General features: G+C 35.4%; 1 protein-coding gene across 1 annotated transcript; it reads left to right on the top strand.

The window, feature by feature from the left end:
• Positions 1–4067: 4067 nt before the first annotated feature.
• FRA10AC1 (fragile site, folic acid type, rare, fra(10)(q23.3) or fra(10)(q24.2) candidate 1) lies at positions 4068–25005 on the top strand (the record flags this gene model as incomplete). The annotated part of the gene is made up of 13 exons (XM_010285285.1): positions 4068–4144; positions 6148–6240; positions 6324–6369; positions 8067–8143; positions 8816–8899; positions 9389–9473; positions 15256–15301; positions 19689–19802; positions 20819–20861; positions 22350–22474; positions 23095–23133; positions 24434–24518; positions 24963–25005. Coding segments are annotated over 13 exons (957 nt in total), but the record flags the coding sequence as incomplete, so codon positions are not given.
• Positions 25006–25517: the final 512 nt, after the last annotated feature.

A 25517-nucleotide genomic window follows, 5' to 3' on the forward strand; every position in this document is an offset into this window, starting at 1 on the left:
CTTCGGGAATCGTGTCGGACCCACACGGGCCGTTTTTCCGTGGAGCCCCACAAAGCTCTAATCCGCACTGTCGTGGTCTGTTGTTACTCGTGCTTCTCCTTTCATAGTTTTAGAGCTTTAATAAAGGGGCAGTACCTTGTGGCTGTCTTTTCTCTTTGTTAGGGCTGTTCACTGTATGGTATATGCAAATACTTTTTGTAGTTGATTTTACCAGCAAGCTAATTGTACTTACTCTCAGTTTTTTTCGGGGGTTTAGACAACTTCAAGGTGGGAAGAGCATTTTGCAGTGAAGTATGCTGACCCTCCCCATGGCACCCTTTTTCCAGCCAGGATGGCTCCTCAAGCCCCGTTCTAGATCCCATGCTCCCTTCAGACCCTCCCACAGTAGTTTGTACCAAAATGAGTACTCGGGTTTGTTTTGGGCTACATCCAGGCTGTGAGCAGATATGAGCAGAGACCTGTGTGCTGGGCAGATAAAGGGAGGGATGGGAATGACGCTTAGCGAGGGGAGTAACAAGGTTAGGGCTGAGGTGAGGAGCCACAAATTGGGATTTTGTGTGTAGGATTGTTTTGCCTTTTTTTTTTTAAACTGTATTTTTCTGTTCAGTTGCATGTCAGGAGTCAAAACGAACTATGATGTGTCCATTTCAATAGTGTGCGTTTACCCTAGTGGAGAGTGTTAAAGGAGGTTCCTTTTCTGGGTGCAAATACCTCCTGTAAATGCAGTGCTGAGGCGTCCGCTGTGTCCGGTATTGACATCAACAGTTGGCAGCTCTGTCTGCCATCAGTTGCATCCAGTGTTTGTATGCTTACTGTGTTTGGGTTGCTGGTTTTTAGGAGGCCTAAGTTAGTGGGCTTGGTTCTGTCTCCAATTGCTTTGCTATTATTTCATCCAAGATGTTGGGATTACTTAAATGCCAGTAATTTAAGCGTATCCCAAAGCATATCGGTACTTGTTTTAGTTTTGTGGTTTCAGGGTTTTTTTGTTGTTTGGGGAAAAAAGTTCAAAGCTGGTGCAACAAACAAAACACACTGTAACGTTTAAGTTATGTAGCTTTCAGGTTCATGTTTTGATAAAATGTTTGGTATTTACCTTGCTAACTTACTGAAAGCATTCTGAGTTTATGTCAAATTCGGTCAAAGCAAAGATTACATTAAAGGCTTTATCAAATAGTGAAAGTAGTTATTTTAAGTTTTCTTGACAATTTTGCATGTCCGTGTCTACCTATGCCTCTTAAAATCTACTAGCTTCAGCATAAAGCTTTGCTATCTGCCCCTTTTTTTACTACAGTTAAATATTAAATATATTTTCTTTGTCTGGGATTGTTGTTTGGCATCTTCTGTGCAGAAGGGGAGAAATCAGCCTTGAGGTTTCGCAACATTAAGCAGATGTCTGTTTACACGGTCCTTCCAAAGCAGAAAGACTTACTTATGGATGAGATTCTTTGATGGAGTTAATTTTTATGTTTTACCTAAAAGTCAGGTTATCTTGGTATCATCCTAAGGCATCAGTAGTCAGTAATTGTTCAGTGCTGGACCCCAAGATTGCCATCCAGCACTGCTGGAGCTGCTGATGTCAAACCCAACTTTGATACAGTACCTGTTCATCCTGCTGTTGCCTTCCAAGAAGGAGTGACGGAGAAGTATCAGGACATCAGTCGTGAGTTGTTTTCTTTTTCACCCTGAATTTATTTTTGAGCAGCTGTAGTGATTCAGAGCAATGGTTGAAGCTGTGAAGAGTTCTCCTGTTGGAAGAGCGCCCTCTCAGAACTCAGTCCTTAGCCATGCCTTATATTCACAGTCACAGCTTTCCAAAAGGTAGTTGTCAACATCTGAGAGACCTACAGTATGACTCTGTTGGAGCAACTTTTCTTGCAATTTTTTTTTTATTATTTGATTGATTCCTGGAATCAGTTGGGAGCTGATTCCCAAGTATGTCTACTTCTTTCCTGGGACCCATCATTAAAGGGAAACCACTTTGGGAAAATCTCCTTTTATTTGAACTTTTCTCTTCTTGCAACGTGAGACAACATCTGTGTCATGTTGACTTTCATGCACATTGTGTTGGCTTGGACTTTCTCCCCTTTCGAGTGTGAAGGAAATCCTCAGTGTTCATCTGAGAAGCGTTACTTTTGCTTTTTAAAACATTCCTGGATTACCATGATATTTTTAAAATTTAGAGGCCAAGTATGAATATATGTGCTGCACACTGATAATGTATTCAGCCTTTTTTAGAGACAACGTAAGCTTCAATAAAAGTAGTGACAGGCTTGCTGTTAGAACCACCTTAGCTAGGAGACCTGCATCTGAACTGTGGATTGTCGTGGGACTGTGCTTTGAGGGCTTCGCGCCATCGCTGCTCTTTTGCCAGTGCATGAGGCCCACTTACACCAGACACTGCAGACAACTGCTGCACGTTTTTTTGGTAACTGATCATTTTTGTGAATTTATTGGGAAATAGAAAACATAAAGGCAAATTAGAAAGTTCTGATTTGCTTTTGTTCAAATATATATGTATATGAGAGAACTATGCCTTCTTCAGAGGGGTTCAAGAATGGAAGGAACATTAAACTATGAAAGGAAGGAAAAAAGATACGGTTTGTTGTTATTATTAATAAAAATATTTTTCTAAAAATCTTAAAAATCAGTCTTTGACCATCAGTGTGAAGAGACAGTGTCTTACATACTCTGCATGATGCAGAGTTGTTGATGTCAGTGGAGGGTATGATTGACTCTCCAGCATGGCATTTCTGGGAGACATTTGCATCCAGAGAAGGCACGTCATCAAAATCATCCTGAAGAGATTTTGCTTTTTTTCATATTTGTTTTTCTCAGGTTTTCGTTTGAGGAGGAATATGATTGTAGGTAGTGTAGGATTCAGCAACGCTGAATCAAATGCACTGGTTTTTTTCAGTTTCTTTTCTCATCCACAGTCTGAAATACCAAGATACTTAGGAAGTATGTGTCAATCCTTTCCCCAGACAGATGTGTAATAAGCATCCCTCTTGTTTTTTGCTCAGTCATGTAAATGTTGCAGTTGTGTAAATGCTTTTTTGGTGTCAGTGCCCATTTACGCAGTTCCCAGCTCTGACTGTTCTCTTCCTGTGCTACCCCTCCAGCTGGCTGGTGTAGCTAGTTGGGGGGCTCTGGATGAACTCTTAGGAAACTTATCTGGGTTAAAATAATCTCTTTTGGATAGGATCATTTGTAACTCGGGTGAGTTGTTTGATCTGGTTCATGTGTAGTTTCACAACAGTAACTAAGCAACTCTAAGGAAGGTACTGGAGTAGCAGCGAGGGAAAGGAGATGGGCTCTACTTAAGCCATTACTTCTGCTGAAAGAATTGGAAATGTAACTGTGCCTTGAAAAATGGAGGTAATATATCTGGGCATCAGTCAATGCTTGATCATTTGATAGCATTAACATATGGGATATTTTGGTTTTCTTAGTCCCAAAGTGTATGGAAAAAAAGATTTCATTTCATAGTAGGAATGTTTTGCTGATTAGATGGTACATTTTTGCAGGTGTATTGTTATTTTGTATTTTAGTTATCATTTCAATCAGCTTTTCAGCTACCAGTGTAGGATCTAATGATCTAAAACGCTGTACCACAGCCCAAGAAACTCCTGTTCTTATCTTTGTTTGTAATGTGGGCACATCAGTTGCTGTCTTCCGGCCCTCTGAAAGAGTAGCTCCTGGGGAAAATACTAATTGTTTTCTTATGTAAGGGAGACTGTTTGAAAGTAAAGACTAAAGATGTTTATCATCCTTTTGGTTATCTTTATCTATGTGAAGATTAAATATGGGGAACTCTGCATACAGATTATTTCTAAAGTGATCTTTTGACAGACTGGCGATGTCTTTCTTTGCCCTGTGTTATTTGGAATATACTCTGCATTGTCTGTTGAATTTGGTTGGGTTTAGACATATGTGAGAATTTGCACTTGCTCACTTGCTCTCTGTCTTTCTCCATTTTATTTATGCATGATGGACAGTACTGGTTTCTAGTTATACCATGTCCATATTACATTAGCAGGTATATTCACTGTGTTGTGTATTATTTTCAGGCACGTGGCCATGGAGGCTATGATTCTGATTTTAGTGATGAGGAGAATGGAGAGAAGTCTGTGCAAAAGACTAAAAGGTAATGTAATACAGAATTAACGCTTTGTATTATGTATTTTGTGCAAATGGCCTGTTACTGTGTGTAGAAAATTATGCCGTGGTATATAAAGTCTGGCATTGAAATGGTTTTTGAAAAATCAATCTCTCTGATTCCTGCATCTCCTCATGTCAAGCTTGCCAATGCATGTTGTCTCATGGGGCAGCTGATGAAGATCCATTCTGCCATGTCCATCTGGTGTCTATATGCCCCTCAGATCTCGGAGCAGAGTGTTTCATTTTTCCAAGCATTAGTATCAACTGTTGGGGTTTGGCTGCGCTCTTCATTTGACTGTGATCCATCAGGACACGTGGAACTGCTAAGAGAGCAAGGCAAAAAAGCCAAGTGGCAGCAGGCTTTGTAGATATAAAACACCTGCTTGGAGGAAGTGAAGAACTGATGCTGCTTGTTTATTATTTAATTTGTGAAGAGACCTGGGAATTGGTGAATTGTGTTGTACTCAGTCCTTGAAATGTAACTACGCATCTCTTATTTGAGATCACCTTTGCCAGTTCTTTCAGTGGTTCGCACAATTAGTGACCTTGAATTTTGTAGTCTGATCTCACTATATTATTAAGATTTTCATTTATTCTTGTATTTAATTTGCTTTGGCACCATAGTCCTTCAATGCTTTCTGCACCATACTGAACATTTTGCCTAGGTTGTACATATTTTTTTTTACATTTTCCTGTCTCTTTCTTGCTCTGTTATTGGACTTCATTTAAGAAGGCTTTCTGGAAACTTTCCTAGGACTCGTCCATATTTTCCTTGGTAGTAAAATTGAAGGAATGGGATTTGTAGTGTCTGACTGCATTCTGGGAAAAAAAATCGTGTTTTAATCATTGGAATAATAGCAGGCATTGTGCTGTTCCATTTATTTTATAAATATAGCTGTTCTTCATTAAAACAGTGACTGGTTTTGTTTAGTTTTTGTTTTCTTTTAAAGACCATTACACATTATGCCGTTCCCCTTCCTAGGTGGAATATTAGCTAACCGTCAGGAGCCTTTTAAAAATACCATCATTACTCTTGTTCTGGCACACTACTGCTGATTCCCAGTGAGGCTCTAATGTGGGTTCACTGTATGTGTATATATCCTTTTCTTGCTCTATGATGATATTTATTCACTTTAAGGAAAATAGTAGTCTTAATTTTTTTCCATATTGCTGTTTTATGGAGTTTTCTTATGGGAATTTTGTGCCTACAGATCCTTTTGAGCAAACAATGTGCTTAGTTTCTGGAGTCTTACATTCCATAGCTTGAAATATAAATTCCCTGGCTTGCCTTTTACAGGTTTCTGACTTCTATTCTTTTTGCCAGCTGGTAATTATGGAAAAATCTTTTCCTCCCCTCTATTGAGGAATGAAACTACCTTTTGCTAGCTAAAGTGCGTCAGTTTATATTTGACTTTCTATTACTTTGTTGAATTCTGAAAGTATTTTTAGCTGCCCACTGACAAGTATGGTTCACAACACAGTACTTAAGTTTTAAATTAGTGATTCTTGTGATTACATGAAAAGAGGCAGAACTGTTTAATGGGGTATTGAGACATTAGCATGAAAGGATGAGATAGGGTTACTAGCAGTCACTCTCATTCAGCGAACATACTGTCCTTCCTGTTCCTACTTGGCTGTGTAGCTGATATTTATAGAGGACTTTAAATGTAGAGTGAAACTGAGGAATCTTCAGGGTTTTTCCATTGTGATTCTGTAGTGATAGTATTGATAAAAATAAATATTACAAATTGCTGTATTAAGCAATTTTCTTTAAATGCTAACTGTAAGTGAATGCCTTTCTGAATTTGTTCTGCAAATGAAGTAAAGTCTAAGCTAACATTGGTTCTGAAGTTTGGTTTTACTCATGTAGAAACTAGCAATGTAACAGTTTTTGTTATTCAAGTTAGTGCAAAGTTTAGCATATGGAAATTCTATTGCTTATGAAAAGTTCTCGACTAACTTTTCTTCCTTTTTCCCCCCTACCTTTAGTACAAAGGAAGATGGCCTTCTGATAAAGCCATTCCAAAAACCAAAACAAAGCAGTGTGGCTCACAGACGATTTGCAGCTGAAGAATGGGATAGGTATCTTTTATCTATTGCTTTTGTGAGGCATTTTTCCCTTAATATAAAGATAGCTTTCACTAAAAAGTATTTGTTATTAACAGGGAAGAAGCAAAAAAAAGAAGATTTCACTTGATGGCGATGGATGCCGTATCCTTCCATTTAATTTTTCTTCAGGTTTGAAGATGGGGTGCAGGTTATCCATTATGGTGAAAGATTGGGGTTTCTCAGTTATCACAGCAGTTGACAGTGCAGCACCGGATACTGAGTCATTCTTCAAATTAGCTTCTTTTTGTTGCTGAAATGTCTCTGAGAGTGCCTCTACTTGTATTCTTCCTATATGCTCATTTGTCCTGATTGGGACTAAATTATTATACATTGAATTTTATTTCGACTGGCAGGAAGACACTCTAATCTTTCAGCTGAGTTATATAGAACTTAATTCTATATAAGGTTGCTATTATCTGCGGACACATACATTTCTACTGGAAATTTTAAGAATGCATTAGTTAATTCAAAAGTCTATTCAAAACAGCCTTATCTCCCGTAATATCTTCTACAGACACTCTAATATTCTGTTTAATATAATGTGTAGTTTTATTTTATTTTTAATCTCTTAATCATATTTCATGTGTAATTTGTAATTATTTTTATAACTACTACTTTATTTATATTACTATCTTCCTCTTTTTATTTAGTTTTAACCTGGGGCAGTCATCACATGCTTTGAGTGAGTGTATCTGAAATACCATCAGTTTCTTGTTTGTTTAAATAGCTGTTCTTCAGCAGTAACAGTTAATAAATAGGAAAGTAAAGACTAATTAAATATTGAAAGACGTACTTAAATCTGGAAACTCAAGTAAACAGAAAGTAACTTCTTCTAACCTGCTCAGAATTTGACCAGGCACTACATAAACTGTCTTAAGCATGTAAAGGGGACATGTCTTATACAGTCCCACTGACATTGTAGACTGTCATTAGCCACAGAAAAGCCAATCTGTTCTGGAATGACTACAAAATGCATTGTGTAGAGACTTCTACGAGTTTCTGCTAATGTTTTTGAGTAACCTTTACTGTTACACAATTTTAACTCTTAGTAACTCAAATGGCAGCACAAAATAGTATATTGAGTTAAATGTGTTTAATTATGCCAGTTAAGTAATTACATATTTTTGCTGAAATTATCGGAGAATCACAGAATCGTTAAGGATGGAAAAGACCTTTAAGATCATCAAGTCCAACCATCAACCCAACACCACCATGCCCGCTAAACCATGCTCTGGTACAAAATGTGCTTCAAATTGTCTCAGAGGCCAAAGTGTTCTAAAAAAAGCATTACATAATTTCCCATGATTTTCATCTCCAAACTAAAGCAGATAACTTTCATTTGTATGTTGATGCTAAAATGTAATAAATTGTTCTATTTTAGTAGCCAGGCTACTTTTATAATGCAAAAATACAAACCTGTTTTAAACCAAAACTGCAGTACTGGGAAGCTCTCTAAATTATAGCTGAAAAAATGAACCCAGTTTCCATGTATATGCTTAGAGAGCATCTTTGATAAAGGAAGACAATTTTATAAAGGTCTGGCAGCTGGATGAGGTTTTAAAGATGAAATTGCCTTGAATTCCTGTATTTGGAAAGTAGCTTTTATGAGAAGTTATTAAGTAAAAATTGCTAATTAATTCTTTCCTTTCTGGAAATAAATGACCTGGTTTTTGGAAACAAACTTCTTTCTGTTAAGTATATAAAAAGTTTCTTATTTTTCTTTTTTTTTTTTTTTGTTTTAAACTATGGTAAAATAAAAGAAGATTAGTTCTGAAACAATCCTTAATTGCTTTATTCAGTATGAAAGGCATAAGAAGTTTGTGAATGACTACATTTTATATTATGGTGGCAAAATAGAGGATTTCCGACGTTCTGGGTAAGAACCATTAGCAATCTTTCCCCTCACGCCCCAAGGCTCCCCTGTTATGTAAAACTGTTAAATATGTATTATAGGTTGGGAGTGGGGGGGTGGAGGGGGTGGCTAAGTATCAAATTACTAATTCTTTTGGTCATATATAGTAACTACAGTCATTGTAAATATCCAAAACACAGAATTGCTTTGTTTCATTTTGCGCCATTATTTTTATATAAGAACTTTACCATGAGCTGAGTTACTCTTGTTTTGTTATGTAAAAGGAAAGATGACAGGTGAGCATTGAGGGTACATTGAAAAATATCCAGCAGTACATTCAAAATATCAGTCTGAAATACTTCTGAAATGTGCAGAATTGCTAGCCATTGTCCAGAATAATGATAACTTTTAGAGCTATCTCTAACTGCTTTCTAACATTACTGTCTTCAATAAAAAGTATTTTCAGACAGGATCAACTCATCCACAGTTTCAGTGGCCATTTTCCACTGAGGATTTTTCATTTGGGAAAAGGTATGCCAGGGAATACATTTTTTGATAGTCTTATTCCATAGCAATATATTCCTTTATGCTATGAGGTGGAGATCACAACTGTGAAATACTGTTGTTTACCAAATTATTATTTGACTGACTTTTCATTTCAATGTTACATTGTACTAAAAAAATGTCTTTTTATAGAGCAAATGACAAGACGGATCTTGATGTTATTAGAGAAAACCATAGATTCCTGTGGAACGAAGACGATGAAGTAGACATGAATTGGTACCTGGAACTATTATAGAACATGTTATTTTTAGATCACTTGTACTAATTTGTGCTGTCCCCGCTAATTAAGAATTACTGTGCATACATAGTGATCATTCTTGGATCTTCAATGCATTTAAAAATGAAAGGCCTTTAAGGAGGTCTTTCATATTGTAATATTGCTTGATGGCAAAATGAACTGATGACAGAAAGAACTAAGAAATATTTGTGCATTCTCTGAGATCGAAATGACTGTTCTGAAAACTCTGAAGAAAGCATGGTTTGAAAAAAATACAGTTTAAATTTTGCCGCAGATATATTTTAGATGTATTTTTTCAGTTTTATGGAAATTACCCCTTAGCTCAATGAGTGTATTTCTGTTGTGTTTCTAGCTCTGCAACTTGTGTTCTTCAGATGAAACATGTCTTTGTCTTCCTAATGTCATTACAATTTAAAATGAATTGTATCTTGTTCTATATTTAATAAAAAATAATGCCTTTTTTATAGGGAGAAGAGACTTGCAAAGAAGTATTATGATAAATTGTTCAAAGAATACTGTATAGCAGATCTCAGCAGATACAAAGAGAATAAGGTAGATTTCATTACTGTAAATCATCTTGGTCTTAAAGTATGTCCTTTTTTAAAAATTGCATTATGATTGTGGATATGTTGTGAAACCAGAATGTTAGTACCACTTTCTAGTACTACTAGAAAGAGAGTTGTGAGAACTTGTCAAGTTATTTAATAAGCAGCAGCAGTTTGAATCCAAGCATTGTCACTGCCCCAAAAATGTGCTTCTGTGGGAACAGGAGCATGTCTGTCAGATGGTGTTTTATGAAGAGGTACATTGTGTGTAAGAAAGGCAGAAAATGCAAAGAGCTTAAGTAGAGAAGGCTAGAGAGGTTTGCCTGAAGAGAAGCACTAGATGAAGCCTAAAAAAGCCCTGGAATGTTACTGTTAAAAAAAAAAAAAGTCTAAAAAGAGAGTTTTGTGCTTGAATGCTGGCAGGAACAATTTTGGAATGTATGTTCTAAAGCAGCGTCTTTTGCTGGTTGTTCTTTTCTGTTTATGGAAACAGGATTTGTACATTTGTTGTAAATAAGTAGAATTTGTTAAGAGAAACAGCCAAATTCCAGCACCAGTTTTTCTTTTAACCAGAACAGCCTTTTTTGCTTTGAAGTTTTTGACTGACTAACCTCTTAGTCAAAAAGAATACGTGAGTTTTCTATTGTGAATTTGCAAACAGTGTTGCTGAACTCAGATGTGTCTTAGTGTTGTTAGCACATAGTAACAACCCAGCCCTCCAAACAGTGTCTATATAATGTTGAGACACTTTATAGTTTGAGACTATTTACAGTATTGAAAATTACATTCGCTGGTAGATATTTTCAAGGGCCGGGCTTAAACTGTAATATGAGGCAGAAAAGATGACTGTGTTCTAAAGAAAATTGAACAGAAAAATGCAAAAATTAGATGAAAATTAACAAAAAGTAAAATGCTGATGATGTCTTACTTCCCTTTTTGAGTATATCTGATTTTATTTTCCTATAGCTGTTTCATATCCCCCAACCTCTGCCCGCCCCCCCAACTGATTTTCCCTTGAGCATGCTTACAGAATTTGTTTCTTTTGCTACTGTGCCAAGTTTCCATATGTTTGCTATCTTTTGTGGGAAACTATTCTGCCCCAGCTTCCTTTTTTTTTTTCTTTTGTGTGTGTTGTGTGAACAGTGTTTCCCTGTTTCATATGTGGCTGTCCTAACTTTGAGGTCACTCTGAATTCCTATTTATGCTCCTAAGTCATTACCTATATTTTTGGAATTGCCATGTCAGCATCACTCTGCTGTATCATGTAATTTGTTCTCTTAGGTTATGCTTTCTGTTCTCAAATATGTTCTGACCATGTGAGAGTCCTTTCTTATAAATTCTTAGAAAAATAGGAAAAACAAGATTTTTCTCAATTATTGATTTATCCTTGCCCATGTTTGGTACAGAAGGATGTCAAAGCAGGTTTTTTTTTCTTGAAAGTCAGAAATAGGCTGCTGATCAGTTCCCATTCACACCAATGGAATGCAGTCTGTGCTTTCAGATTTTTCCTGCCTTGATAGAAAGATATTTTTTACAGTGAGAACACTTACTTGCTGCAACAACCTCCCAGTGACATGGTAGAGTTCCCATCACTGCAGGTTTTCAGGATGCGCTTGCATAAAGCACTAGCTAATGTCATCCAGGCTCCCTTTCCCAGGAAACGTTGGACTCAAGGATCTTTTGAGGTCCCTTCCAACCTGGGCTGTTCTGTGATCCTATGATTCTGTATCCTGCTAGGTGGTGTCAGAATAAAGTTGGAGGTCAGTTTTTTGTGATTTTTTTAATATGTGTGTATATCTATATATATATCTATAAAATTATATAAAAAATAGATTGAGAGTTGCACATACATATTCATCTGTCTTTTCACAACTGTAATTATTTTGCTACTAGCCAAAATCTTCTAGCCAGCTGATTCTTCTGAAGACCTCTGCATAAAGATTGTAGCTCAGATCTCCTTTAGAACTTTTCTTCTGAGAAAAAACACTGTTTTCTTAAGTACTGGGTAGTGATAGGGACCAGTGTCATGGGAGGGGCTCTCTTGAGGTCTGAAAAATAAGCAGAGCACCTTGTCAAAGACTGAAGCTCAAAAGAAAACAGTAAGAAGCCCCAAGACATATGAAACCCCAAAACCACAGCTGCAATCCAGTTGCTGGTTCAGACTGTTCAGTCACATACGCGCATGCATACACACGTACACACACACAGATGGGGACTCTCCTGGTCCCATAGCAGACCCCTCTGTGCTCTCATCCTTAGAGATACACATGTGCTTTCACACCCAACTGGCCAGTGGAGACCCACTCACTCTCCTTGCTCTCAGGCCACTTCACGTAGCTGATGGCTAGTCTGTCTTGATCTTCACTGGTGCTCACGCACTCACTTGCACACCTGCACTCATCTCGGTTGCTGGCACTACACACATGGGACCCTGTGACACATAGTCCCACTTCTCTAGAATAGTTAGGACATACAATCTTTTCTTTCTCTTTTAATGAGAAATGACAAGGTGACTTTCTAGTGTGAGGCTACTTAGAGACACTGGAAGAGTGTGGTCTGACAGCTCTTGCTTGTGGTGTGTCTGTTACTCCTTACATTTTCCCTAGATCATAATTTTTTAGGTCAAGGTTGTCTTTGAACCTCAGTGCATCTTGTCTGCAAGCTCTGAGGCTGATAAATGACTGTCTGTATTGTCAGATAGTTTAGTTCCATTGTCAGTTTTGCAATGCAGTAAGGGAGAGTGCTCTGCATGTAAGTTTTACTTTGATATGCATTGGACTAGAAATGTTCTCTTCTCTTTGTTGTCTTATTTTCCTAGGAAGTTTCTTATTTGCTGTCTCTCTGCTTCATTTTGTAGCTTAACAGACTGGAAATGTCTCTTGTTTGCTAAGAAATGAAATCTGTCTGACACCTGGTCATTAAACATTTTATTCGTTTGGTTTTGTTTTCAGCTAATTTTCAGATTTCTAGGCCAACTTGTCTTCCACTTGGTAATGTTAATATGTTCGCTTTTGCCATTGTTTTTCAGCATGGAAGGCTTTTCTGTGAAAATAAAAATATTTAAAATATCTATGGTATTTTTCTACAGTGTTGTCTAAATTCATACATTTCTCTTTTTCTGAAAGGTGACTGTGGACATGTTAGTTGTTGATGTAGCCAATCCATATTACACAAGCAGTCCATATTTAATTTGGAAATTTAGTTGTTTATGGCTACTAAACAGTCTTTCACATTTTAAAAACTATGATTTCTTATTAAGTTAGACATTTGATACTCTTGTAAAGCATCTGTTTTGGAGATCACAGAATCATTAAGGTTGGAAAAGACCTTTAAGATCATCAAGTCCAACCACCAACCCAACACCACCATGCCCACTAAACCATATCTGGAGTTGTTCTATTTGGTCTTGGTCTACCTTGTAGAAATAGCTCATTTAGGATCTTGGTGAACTCATTTAACAAAGATGAGGCAGAATAAATGCTGTCTGCTGATGATGCTTTTGCATTCCTTAATATTTCAGGCTGACTATTCAAGAACCTACCCGAATTTTTAATTTTCCTATGTAGTTTAATCTGTTCCTAGTATTTTAGCTTAGTTAGAGGAATTTAATTGTATTTACTTCTTATTTTATTGTTTCTTCTTAACCTTGGTCACTCTGTGCCATCTTCCACTAGTTGGTGGAAGAATGATTGGCAAATATGAATGTGAATGAGGGCAACTTTTGTCCTAGGTATACTACAGGTAGTTCTGGTTCCCTCCTTTCTTTTATTTTGCTTGTTTGTCTTGATATCATTGCAGAAATACTCTGTAAGGATATAATCTCATTTATATCTTACTGAGTCAAGTTTGGACTGTGAGGAAAAATTTGTATAAAAGTCTACTTCAGTAGGAGAAGTGAGCATGGATAGCTCGGTGATTGGTGAAGTAGCGAATGGATTATGAAAAAGCAAACATATAGATAAGGTTGAATTGTTTTTTACTCTTTCTTGCCAGCAGCACACATGCAAAATTGGTACCAAAATGCTGTTGACATTTAATCGTAAACTTGCAGTATTTTTCAATTGTATCACAAGCTTTTCAGAATTAGAATATTCTGTAAAACAGCAAATACCCTTTAAAAGAGCAAAAACAATTACCATCACTCTTTACATCAGCTGGTTTCCATCAGGAATTCTACATTTACAGATGTATTTTACATACTGTTTTCACTGAACTGTTTGGCACAGTTCTCGCTTTTTACAATTGATTAATTTTGTTTGCCTGAAGCATGAGTGGTATAATGGTGCCTGAGACCACACTGCAGATTTGTAGAGTAGGCCAAGCACAACCTGATCCAGCCTTAGATGATTCAAACTGTCATCAGACACAGCAGGATAGAACCTAATCTTCTCCTGTGATTTTTTTACCAGTGAAACCAGTAGGTGTGAAAACATTATTTATGTTGTAATACCAATTTGAAAATTAGTGGACTGATTTGAAGAGGCAAATATTTTACTGTTGTACAAATTTTTAGTTTTCCTGGACATCAGCTATGTAATAAGTGACGACAAAACATTTGGGTACTGATGTGTTTCTGCTCATTTTTTTCAGCTTTGTTATTAAGGTGCAAAGCATTTATATGAGAGTATGGCACATTCTTAAGAGCTAAAACTTTTGTTCCCCTCTTTTTTCTGATGTTCTTTGAACCATATGCCACTTAATGCATGAGAGCTCCATATTGTTGCCCTTCAGGTAAAGAATTATTATGGTTTATTAAAAAAATCAACAACATTAAAGGCCACACACAGCAATAGATCCTGTACTTCGGTACAGTGTTTAAAATTAGATTTAAAAGATTGAAAATCAACCCAGTATATTACAGAATTTATGCCACTGCATCTGCAAAATGCCTGTGTTTGTAGGTTCAGTTTATGAGTGCACCAAGAGAAGATTCATATTCCAAAGGATGCTTGGAACTCAGGTGCCAAGGATGGTTTTTGCAGCCATTTTTGTAACTCTCTGATTTTGTAACCGTTCTTCCCCCTCTTCCCTCCTCATCTGTTAACATCAAGTGCAGAGTCTTCAGTGCTTTGCCTACAGAGCAGCAATTTTATCTTGTTGTCATCCTGTGTTCATGAATTTTAAATGAAAATACAAAATAGCTCTTTTTGGAGAAGCTGTATGCCTCTGAGGTTTATCCCCTCTTTCTACTTGTTAGGGAAAATAAAATTGTTTTTTCCCAGGGTGTTCTCACTCCCTTCCATCTTTGACCTTTTCACTAGACTGCCATTTTGAGAGGACGAAGTGGAGTCTACTGGAAGACAAAAACAGTAGATGTGTTCTCTTCATGTGAAGTTTCTAGGCAATGTAAAAAGAAATAGAATTCAGTTGTTCAGGTTTTTTTGTCTTAGTCTTTAGGATGTGAGAGGTGATCCACTGATGTGTGCTAATGGATTTTTCAGTATTCCAGTGGTCTTCTCAGTTTTTAGTGTGGACAAAATTGCAATGAAGTATCTAGTAAAGTCAGTCTATCCTACTATTCTGTTGTTCTGCCCACGATGAAGCCTTTTAGAAAGTTGCTGTTCAGTCCTGAACAGCATCTACTGGAATCTGAATTGCGTGCATAAATTGGAATACTTCTGACAAGCAGAGGCAGAGAGATACTTTTAATTAACAGAGAAAGAAATTAAATTTACTAACCAGAACGGAACGGCTGAACCACATGCAGGACATCAATCAAGTGAAATTAGTCTTTACATTACTGAAGACATTGACTATTCACAATTTAATTTTGGTTCTTATCTCAACAGTTTGGATTTAGATGGCGACACGAGCAGGAAGTAATTTCAGGAAAAGGTAATGCTGTCCTTCATTTTATATTATGTTTCTCCTTGGTTGATGCTTTTCTTGCTGCTTTTTGACATTGTTTTGTTAGACAGTATTTGACAATACCAGTAACTTTATCAGATAATAATAGACAATAAATTGACCTGACTTCTAACTTTGCTGTTTTATGCCACATAGCTCTAGAGTGCATGCTAATCTGCATAAATTAAAATTAAGAGAACATATGTGTTTTTTTTCTTCAAGGTCAAATTTGTAATGAACACCAACACAATGCATTTGATAAGGTAGAATTTCGTGGATGTTTTTTAGCTGCTTTTCTCCAGTAGTTCTATGTTACCTCATTAGTCGTTAATACATTTAATTGAAGTGTCTCAATACTTTTCCTCAGGAAAACGGTTTCTCCAACACTGTTTTGCAAAATGTTAACTTTTAAGTGAGAAGCTCCATGTGTGTTGTCTGTTTTAGGCTAAACTGGTTTTGAAAACTCCAGTGGGAATCAGTGGGAATGGTTGTCACGTCTCCCACTCCTGTTTCTAAACCAGTAGCTTATTCTAGAGGCTTCTGTATGTGAGGTCTTACCAATGTCTTACTGGGACTTTGCACAGTGGTCCCCATTCCATGGCTTAGGGGCATGGACTTTTTCAAGTAGCTGAACAAGCAAGAAAATGATGTGGAATGTATTGCTGTTCCTGTGGGTAGATCTTCACACGCGTGTATGGTTTTCAGAAGTCATGCATGGACACGCAAGAAAATTGCATGGAATGATACTGTTGATCAGAAAAGTTCTGTAAATGGTCTATTATAATATATTACAAGAAGTTAAAAATACATTTGTTTTTTTAAAAAAATTGTATTTCACAAAGAGGAAGTGTGAACATTAATGGTGGGGTTTTTTAAGCTATAAAGATTACAGCTCCTGAAGGTAGTTGTAGTTATATGTTGCATTCAGCACTACAGATTATATTAGCATATAGTTACCTTTAATATAGTTCTATGCTTTATCGAATGCTTTAAGAAGTTAATTAAAATTAAATGAGAAATGAGTAATTTATGAACAACTATGTTCCGGGGGAAAAAACAATTGAAAGCTGCATTGTACTTTTAATATCTGGTACTCCATATTTAAAAATGTGGGAGAATGCAGAATTACAAGTTTTAAGCCTTTCTATGAAATCCTGATGGAAAGCATACCATTGGAACATAAGCATTGAGAAATAGTATCTTCCACCACTAAGGGGCGCAAGAATTCAACCTTATCTCGTGTATTAGACGCTCTTTTCAAGTGCAGTTTCAAATGATCATTTAAAAAAAAAGTTGACTCTTTAACGCCTTTCTTTTGCTATACATATATCAGCAATATAACTTGCTTTAATTAAATGTAATAAAGCATTAATACCTACCTGTCTGATAATTCACATTAAAAAAGGGAACATAGGAATGCGTTACTTGCATTTGGTTGCTTTCTTTTTGATGTCTGTCTTTATAATGTCATGGAGAGAAGAGGGGTTAGGATGAGTGAAAGGAGAGGTATCACTTATATTACTAATTGTAAATGCCAGATTATTTCTTTTTCTTCTTTTTCTTTCCCACTCCCATCTTTTGCCTTAGGTGTTTTGAAAGGAGGTCATATTGGATATTGCTGTTGTAGCGCTTTAAATTTAAAATGTAACCTTAATGGTGGTTAATGGTGTAATACATCACCAGTTTCAATAAATGGTTCCATAAAATGGCCATTTTCTTAATTAAAATATTAAGTTAAGGTAGAAACTCTACTTTAAATTTTATAAATCAGTGAATAGTAGGCACATGAGTGAGTTTGTCTGAAAATAAATCCTTAAAATGAAAAGCTTTTAAGCTTTTTTAAAATATGTATCTGACATGCCTTCCCAAGTACTTTTTCTCTGCTTTCAAAGCCTGAATAGTAAGATACGGCATAAAATTCTAAAATAAAAGGTATTTTAGGCAAAAGGCGGTAGTGGTACAAGTTTTCTGTAGGAAAATTGGTAACAAGGTCACTGGGTAGAGGTGAAATAGGACTTTTTCAGCAATATGCAGAAAGAGAAAAGTTGAACATGTGGATATATCTGCTGTTTTCTAATTATTTGCAGCTAAGTAGTAAAATACTCAAACCAGATATATCATTTGGCAAAATAGAGTTTCATACCTGCAAATTGATCTAATTCCATTTTTTCACTATTTCATTGAACTAACGTTTAACTTCTAGTGTAGTAGTGCTTTCTTAGCCTATTTCATATATGTATAAATACATATGTAATACGCTTTACCTTATTTAAACAGATACTATTTCAAACCTGTTTCCCTTTATTTTTTTCCCAGTATTCATCCGTGGAAGATAGGCAGGGTATCAATACCTGTATAGTGCACCGTGTATCCATCTCCATCTGGTACATCTGAGTTCTGATCAAAATGCATTAAAATCGGTCTTTTGGCTTTCTAGATTTCCTTAGTATATTTAATTTTTAGTACTTCCTTTAGCTTGTATTTTCCACCTATTCTGCACTTCTGCAACAAGCAAAAGGTGCTAATAGTTTTTGAAAGCACACATTTAACAGCCAGATTATAAGAGTTAGAATTCTGAACATGAAGGCACTAACTTCCCTGCAGCTCATGGCAAGGTGACAAAACTTCAGATGGAAATGGAATTTTGGACATACATTTTTCTTGCTGATAAAATTAGATAACTGTCCACTCAGCACACTGGTTTGTGTGTCTTCCTTTCTTGGATGTCCTAACTGTGGGAAAAGTCATGTTTCAAGTACTGAATAATCTGGTCCATAGTTGCCTTTGATTTGGGTTCTCCATATACACAGTGGGGATTATAATGATCTCTTACTTTGCAAAAATATGGTTTTTTAATGCTTTTATGACATTCAGATATACTAGAGTGATAAATACTGCTGAAGAAGACTTCAGGAAGAGTGGAATATGTGTTGTAGGGATTGCAGTGTGTAAGGAGGGTAAGAGAAGCCTGGCTGTTTATATGTATGACATGGGGCAGAGATCTACTAAAAAAACCCCACCATGATTTCAAATATTTAGATCATCATAAATTGAAGTAAATGTGTCAGGGAACAGAATTATGGTGGTTTACGCAGTCAAGTTCTGGTTTACCTATGAATTCATTGCTTGCCTTAGCAATCTGAAGATATTGTTCTATGTTTTCATGAATGTACCCAGTTTCACGTCCAAAACGTAGAATATCCAAGATGGATTTTACATCCTGTAAAGAGCAGCTAACCATAAATAAAACTGATGTATCTGTCTTTTCTCTCTGCCCATTTCTCTGGGTTTGTTTTGGGATTTTTTTTTTCCAGAAGATGTGAAGTAAACAGGTTAAGTTCCAAAAAGCTTTGCATAGTCTAAATTCTCCTTGTAGATTTTTACTTCTTTATAACTGATACAAATTGTTCCTGATGACACAGGGATAACCATAACTTATGTAGGAATAAACATATTTAAATGTATATCAATTTGAAACTTTTTTTTTAATGTGAGTCCTGGGGGTTTTTTTGGTTCAAGTGTTAGCATTGCAAGTGGTTTTACATTGCAGAACTGAAGTATGTGAGGACACTGCCAATCCATTAGTTAGCAGCTTAAGCAGAATGTTCTGAGGTTAATCATTAACGAACAGTCCTGCTTGTGAGCCTATTAATACACATCCTTACTGCCAGCTCTGCATACAAATCAGTCTTATGCAAAGGGAATATATGTATCTTTATTACTGCAATATTTGGAATGCAGTGGTGTAAACAACATTGATTATATGCAAATTATTTTAGATTAGTGTTTTATTTAACTTAATAAACCCAAGGAAGCTTTTAAAGCTGCCGTATTGTTTCTCTTAGATTTGGATTTCCTTTTCTTAAAAAAAAGGTGAAGTGTTTATGGAACGTCACTAGCATACAAATTGTATGTCCAGTGTATCAGGTAAACTAGTAAGGTTAAAAACATGGGCATCTTAATTTTGTACATACATGGTACTATGAAAAGTTTGCTGTCATTAAAGGTGTATGTCTGACTTCCATCTGCTAAGTAAGTAATCATTTAGGATATGGAATGTATCCTAGTGACGTTAATTTCTTCAGAATTCACTGTTAGGCTTATTATTTCCTAACATGCCTTCATCTATACATTGTGAAATACAGTTCAAGTTATGTTCTTTCTTTGCAAATATGCAATATTAGACAAGTATGATTGCTTTGTCATTAACTGTTAATTGTTTCCTTAATCTAGATGTTACTTTTAGATTTCTGCTTCTTTCTTTGAAAGAAGTGGAGAACAAAAAGCAAAAACTGAGCAAAACTGGACATAATGACACCAAACCTATGTTTGTTAATCATTGAACCATGGTTTGCTGTTTTTGACCTCTTTAAAGGTCAGTTTTCTTGTGGAAATAAGCGCTGTGATGAGGAAGAAGGCCTGAAGAGCTGGGAGGTGAATTTTGGTTACGTTGAACACGGTGAAAAGAGGAATGCACTTGTGAAATTGAGTAAGTCAGCCCTTCAAGGATATGTACACTTAAAAGAAGACAAATATCTTGTGCTTTAAAAGCTATCGAGTGAGACCCAGTGATAATGATACTAGTTCATGCAAAATGGAAAATGCTGAAAACGAGATAATTTTGTTAATTAATTACAGGTAGTATGATGGTCTTGATTTAGAGAAAAGGGCTATTATCGTTATGTATGACAAAGTTGTTACAGGTTGAGAACTTCATGCTGTATAATTGGTGGTGTCATAAAATTAGAATAACTGATAAGAAGCTGTTTTGTATACAAGCACATCTGAGTTTAACAGACAATACTGCATTGCAAAGAGGGTTTAATCATTGTCATTGCTTAATCAATTACATGGCTTAGGCATCCTTAGGGCTTTGGACCAGACAACTTCTTGCACACCTTCAGCTCTACTGATTTTATTGTTAATACATATGTTTTCTTCCAAAAATTCTAACTTTAATTAAACCAATTCCTCTTCCATTCTTGTCTCGAGTGGGATTTTCTTATTCAATATTGTATATGTTTTGATATGTTTGTCAGATAATTAAACTTACCACGGTTTACACAGTTACTTTGTGTAAAACAAGCTAATGGTGTTTTTAATGTTGTACAGAAGACACTTCATGAGGCAGCACTTGGCCTCTTGCAGAGCTTTAAGACATTTACGAGTCTTCAGTATAATTGTAGAAGAATTTGATAAGTCCACAAAGATCTATAAAATGGGATATCTCTATGTGATAAGCACTGATACTTTTTTATGAAGAGTTGCCAGTGCTAAGCCTGTGATTTTTCTCCAGGTTTACTAAAATCTGGGTTTGTTCTGAAGACTTTCATCATGCCATTTTTCTCAGCCCTGGCTGCAATTACATTGTAATATTTGATTTGAAGCAAAAGCTACTGAAATGGGAAGATAGTGTTCTCTCTAGCTTTATATATGTATTAATAAGTTTTGTCAATTATGCTTATCAAATACATGGCTCTAACATTCTCATTCTCTCTTTTTCAGGACTATGTCCAGAATGTTCCTACAAACTAAACTTTCATCACCGGTAATGAAATACTTTGAAAATATGGGGGCTGAATTATTGATAGATTACAGTTACAATGAACAACAAATAAGGGGAAAACTTCAGCTACATGACTAGGAACTTCATTTATGCTGAAATAGATTCTGTTCTGGAGTTCTTGTAATGTCACTGGCTTGACACTGTTGAGAGTTAGATTTGGTTGTGCTAATGAAAGTACAGAACCCCTCAAAATGGGAGAATCCCATCCCCACTCCCACGAAAGTTTCTTTTGCTTAATTTCAGCCCAGTGATTATTTTTCTTTTCTGAAAGCAAAACACTGTCTTTTTTGTTTTCCCTCTTGCTGTGTTTAAAAGCTGGAATGTTTTTCCTTTTCTTAAAAGTAGTGGGTTTATGTGTGAGTCAGGTGACTGTGCTTTGAAATTTTGAATTTGAGTATTTGTTCTTCTTTGAGAATCACTTATTAATAGGAGAGAAAAATAGTGAATTTTGAACCTATAAAATGTGTGCATTAACATTTGATTTGTTTTTTATTGTTATCTATAATCTTACTGAATCGCACAACTGTTAATACTCAGTTTTTATGATTTTCTGCACCTTGATGTGGTATTAACTTAGTTGCACTGCTCAGTAATTAAGCCATACAATTATCTGAAAAGCATATGAAACGGAAAGCATTAAGCTAGGAAACAGTGATTTCTTTTTTAAAGTAACACAAATCAAAGGTGCGTCTAGATAGATATATCCAAGGTAGTTAATTAATCCATTTAAAAAGTTAATTCATATTCAGTTTCATTAAAGCACCGTGTAGGCACATATGAAGAAGGAGAGTTAACTGAGACTAGTTTGATTTGTCGTGCTGCTTTTTGGAGCAAAAATAGTAAAACCACTTGAATTCAGAATAAACATGGTCAAACATTTACTTTTTGTCAACTGCGGAGTAATACTTACTTTGAAATAATTTTACTGACTTCTTTATGCAAAGAAGCAGGAAAAAGTTAGCCTATATTCATGCAATAAGCCCATATAAGTAATGCTGACAATAAAATACACGGGTTGTTGGTCTGCAGCATGTTCTTAGGCTTGAGATTCTTCTACCTCAGGTTTTGTCACTATCAAATATGAAAATATATTTAAAAACCTGTATTAACTGTGTTTTTCTCATTACATATATTCAAAATTGTTTGCTAAAAGAAAAAATAAGATTTTAATATAAATAAGAATTTGGCAGAAAATTATTTTCTGTATTTACTCTTTGCTTGCCCATTCACTGTTTCTGTTGCCTGCATCAGTGTCATTTTAGCAGCTTTTGCACTTCCTGTCCTTTGTCTCCAGCTATAGAGCCCTAATGTTTCTATAGCACTTTTCATTTTAACTAAATTGATTTTTTTAGTTTAACTAGTGATAGGTTTCAGAAAAAATGACAACTGTTTCAGTGAATTAAATACCTAAGATTTACTGTTGCTTGAGGAGTATATATAATAGAGAAGGTATACATTCATTTTTTGAAGGAGGAAAGAAGTCAAAGCACGCAAGAAAAGAAGCACAGCTGTACAAAACTCTAAAGAGCCCAAAATTAAGAAGACAAAATTATCTTGTTCAGCAAAAAACAAGTCCAAAAAGAAGACCCATAAAGGTAAATTTAAATTTTAAACCTTCAGTTTTGAAAATATTCAAATATGCTGGTTGAAAGTTAGTTTTGCTCTAGCTACATATATGTAGATATAGATACATAACTATGTATAAATGTAGATCTGTAACTTTTTTGACTAACACAGATAGTCAAAGAGGTAAATTTCTTAGGTAAAAATTCCTAGGTGCAAAAAAAAGATAAATTTGGAGGAAAAAAAAAATACTAATGTCTTACATTTCACAGAGAGGAAGAGCCTTTTGAAAAATAAGCATTGCAAGGAAAATTTGTCCAAGAATTGGACATTGCATACCAGAAAGATTTGTGAAGTATTTAATTGCTTGAGGCTTTGCGGTTGAAAGCCTTTTGGAAATGTTAGATAACCTTTTTACACCACAGATCTCAGGATAACGTATTTAAGGTCAAACTGGTGATCTTTGAACTCATGCAAAAAAAAAATCTTTTTACTTCAGTGTTTACTTGCATTCTTTGAATGTATGATGTGTGTGTGCCTGTGCACATGTTTATGTGTACTATATTGTGATAGAAATATCCTTGTAAGCCATTTAAGATAACAGATAAAACCAAGATAAGCTTACTATTTTTTAAATGCTTTTTCTTTCCAGATCAGATTTCTTCAGAAGATTCAGATAATTCTGATAAAGGTAAAGTATTTTAATATCTTCTGCATTTTAAGTCTTTGTAATAAGTTGTATTATTTCATACTCATTTGTCATTGGTCTTAGTTTCATTCACTGGCAGTTGTAGTATTTTATAAGATGATTAGAGTGCTGTATGAAAACAAGCAGATATAAGAAATAATATATTTTTAAAATATTTTTTTAAAAAATACATATTTATTTACAAATTCCTGGAAAAAACTCTAAGGAATTTTAAGAAGGAAATCTTTTAAGTTTAAGGAATGAAAATGTAGGCATGTAACATAATGGAAATAATCAGAAAAATGAGATATAAAGTTGTTCCAGAAAAGAGTAGAGGGTGCAAAAAATAGGTACATTGTTAATAATTGCAGGGGTCTGGGTATGCAAATATGCGCTGTGTAATGTGTGCTGTGTAAAGAAAGTACTTTTCTGATAGAAATAACTACTGCAGTTCCTTTCAGGGAATGATACTAGTATGTACTCTACTCAAAAAATGTAATAGTTTTTAAATAAATCCTAGGCTTTAACCAAAGTCTTTTCCAGTTACCACCTGTGGTACCTCAGAGCCCTACTTGCTGTGGGTGGATGCATTCAGAGCCGCAGTGACTCCTTAGGCACTGGTTGTCTCTGTATCCTGGTCATAATACTAATTCTTGCTGTAGACTGGCTAGAAGGGACTGAGTGTTTTTACTGATTGCTCTGCTGTGCTATAGATTTTTAGGAATGTCCTCAGTACCTACATTTTCCCAGCTAGATCCAGGAAGACCTAAAGCAGTTTTCTTATGACTCAGACCTTGCCGAAAGTCTCTGTTTTGTCACAAAGCTCTTTTGGAAGATTGTTGGGGTTTTTTAAGTCAGGGCATATTTCTGATAACAAGACTTTTTTGTTTTTCACTCCTGCTGTATACTTACATGAAACAGTTATGTAGTAACGCTTATTTTCTGACAATTTCACTGATATGTTACAATTGATAAAAAATGTCATAAAGTAGAAGTAAAGTAATTGATTCATTTACTATTATGAGGTGAAACTGCATTGTAATTCAGGGTTTATGATTATAAACCCTTAATTTTAGGAACAAATGTTTGGCAAAAACGTTGGCTAATGATATCTAAGAGTGTTTTTGGTGCTGTATTGAATAACATTGGAAAATGTTTTTATTTTCATTTTATGCAAAGTAAACTGTTCTTTTCATTCTCATGGTTACAATTAAACATTGCTCCTAGCAATAGTCTATCTAAATTTTTAAAATTATAAAATATTTTAAAATCAATTTCATAAGCACTTTAAATTTTTTAACAGATTCAGATGATAACGATGCACAAGATGGTCCTTCAGATGCTGACTTTTGGAAAGGTCCTCTACCAGAAGCAGATGAAAAATCACGGTTAGTTTGACCTAGTGAAGTTGTAGCCAGTAAAACATACAGTCCATTCAGAACTGCAAAGGCAGAGATTTTTCCTGCGTGTTTTAATGACTATTCTGACATTTAAAATTATGTCAAATCTCCATCCATGTAGTGAACCTAAGAATGTAGTTTTAAAGAGATGTACACAACACTGGAGGAGAATCTTTTGTCAAGCCACTACCATACCACTGCTGTCTTACCCTGTACCGTACCGTTAATTATCTTAGAAGTAAATCCTAACTCACTGCTGTTGCACAGATAGGGAGATTTGAAGGGTATTGGAATGTAGTGAATAAGTCAAAATTATCTATACTGGCTACAAATTCTAATCAGAAGTCTGCTAAATCTTTTTCATACAAAGATTATCTCCTAGGTACAGATCCAAAGCAGAACTTTTTACTTTTTTTTTTGTTGTTGTTGCAGGGAGGAGGAGTTTGATGAGTATTTTCAAGACTTGTTTCTCTGAAACTTGAAAGTGATGTAGGCTGATTTTCTTCATGAATTGTCAAGATGGAAGTCTGGAAATCCAGTCATAATTAGGGACCAGAGACCTCTTTCTGCCAGCACACCTTTTCTACAGTCACTCATATGGACCATTTGGGTAGATTCTTTGTAGAAGCTTCAGGTCTAAAAATACTTTTTCTCGTGTTAGGCTGTATACTCATGAAATAAGAGAAACATTTTTTTCAGTTCAGTGCAAAAGATACATGGTACCCAAACTTCAAAGTGGGAAGGATGTAAACAAACAAGAATATTGTTTCTTGACATTACATTATAGAAGTTGGCTGGTTTTTATTTTATCCCAAACTTCAGTTATTGACAGATTTTTGTAAAGGAACATTTTTGGAAGATTCCGTCATTAGTTTAAAGCCATACACTTTAATATATTCATATTTTTAATTTATTAAACAAGAGTTAATAGCCTTAAATTTATTGGCCATGTAGACTTTAATATTCAGGTATTAGTCTCTGTAAGTA

This window comes from Phaethon lepturus, unplaced genomic scaffold, assembly GCF_000687285.1.
Source record: "Phaethon lepturus isolate BGI_N335 unplaced genomic scaffold, ASM68728v1 scaffold54414, whole genome shotgun sequence".
Lineage (NCBI taxonomy): Eukaryota > Metazoa > Chordata > Aves > Phaethontiformes > Phaethontidae > Phaethon > Phaethon lepturus.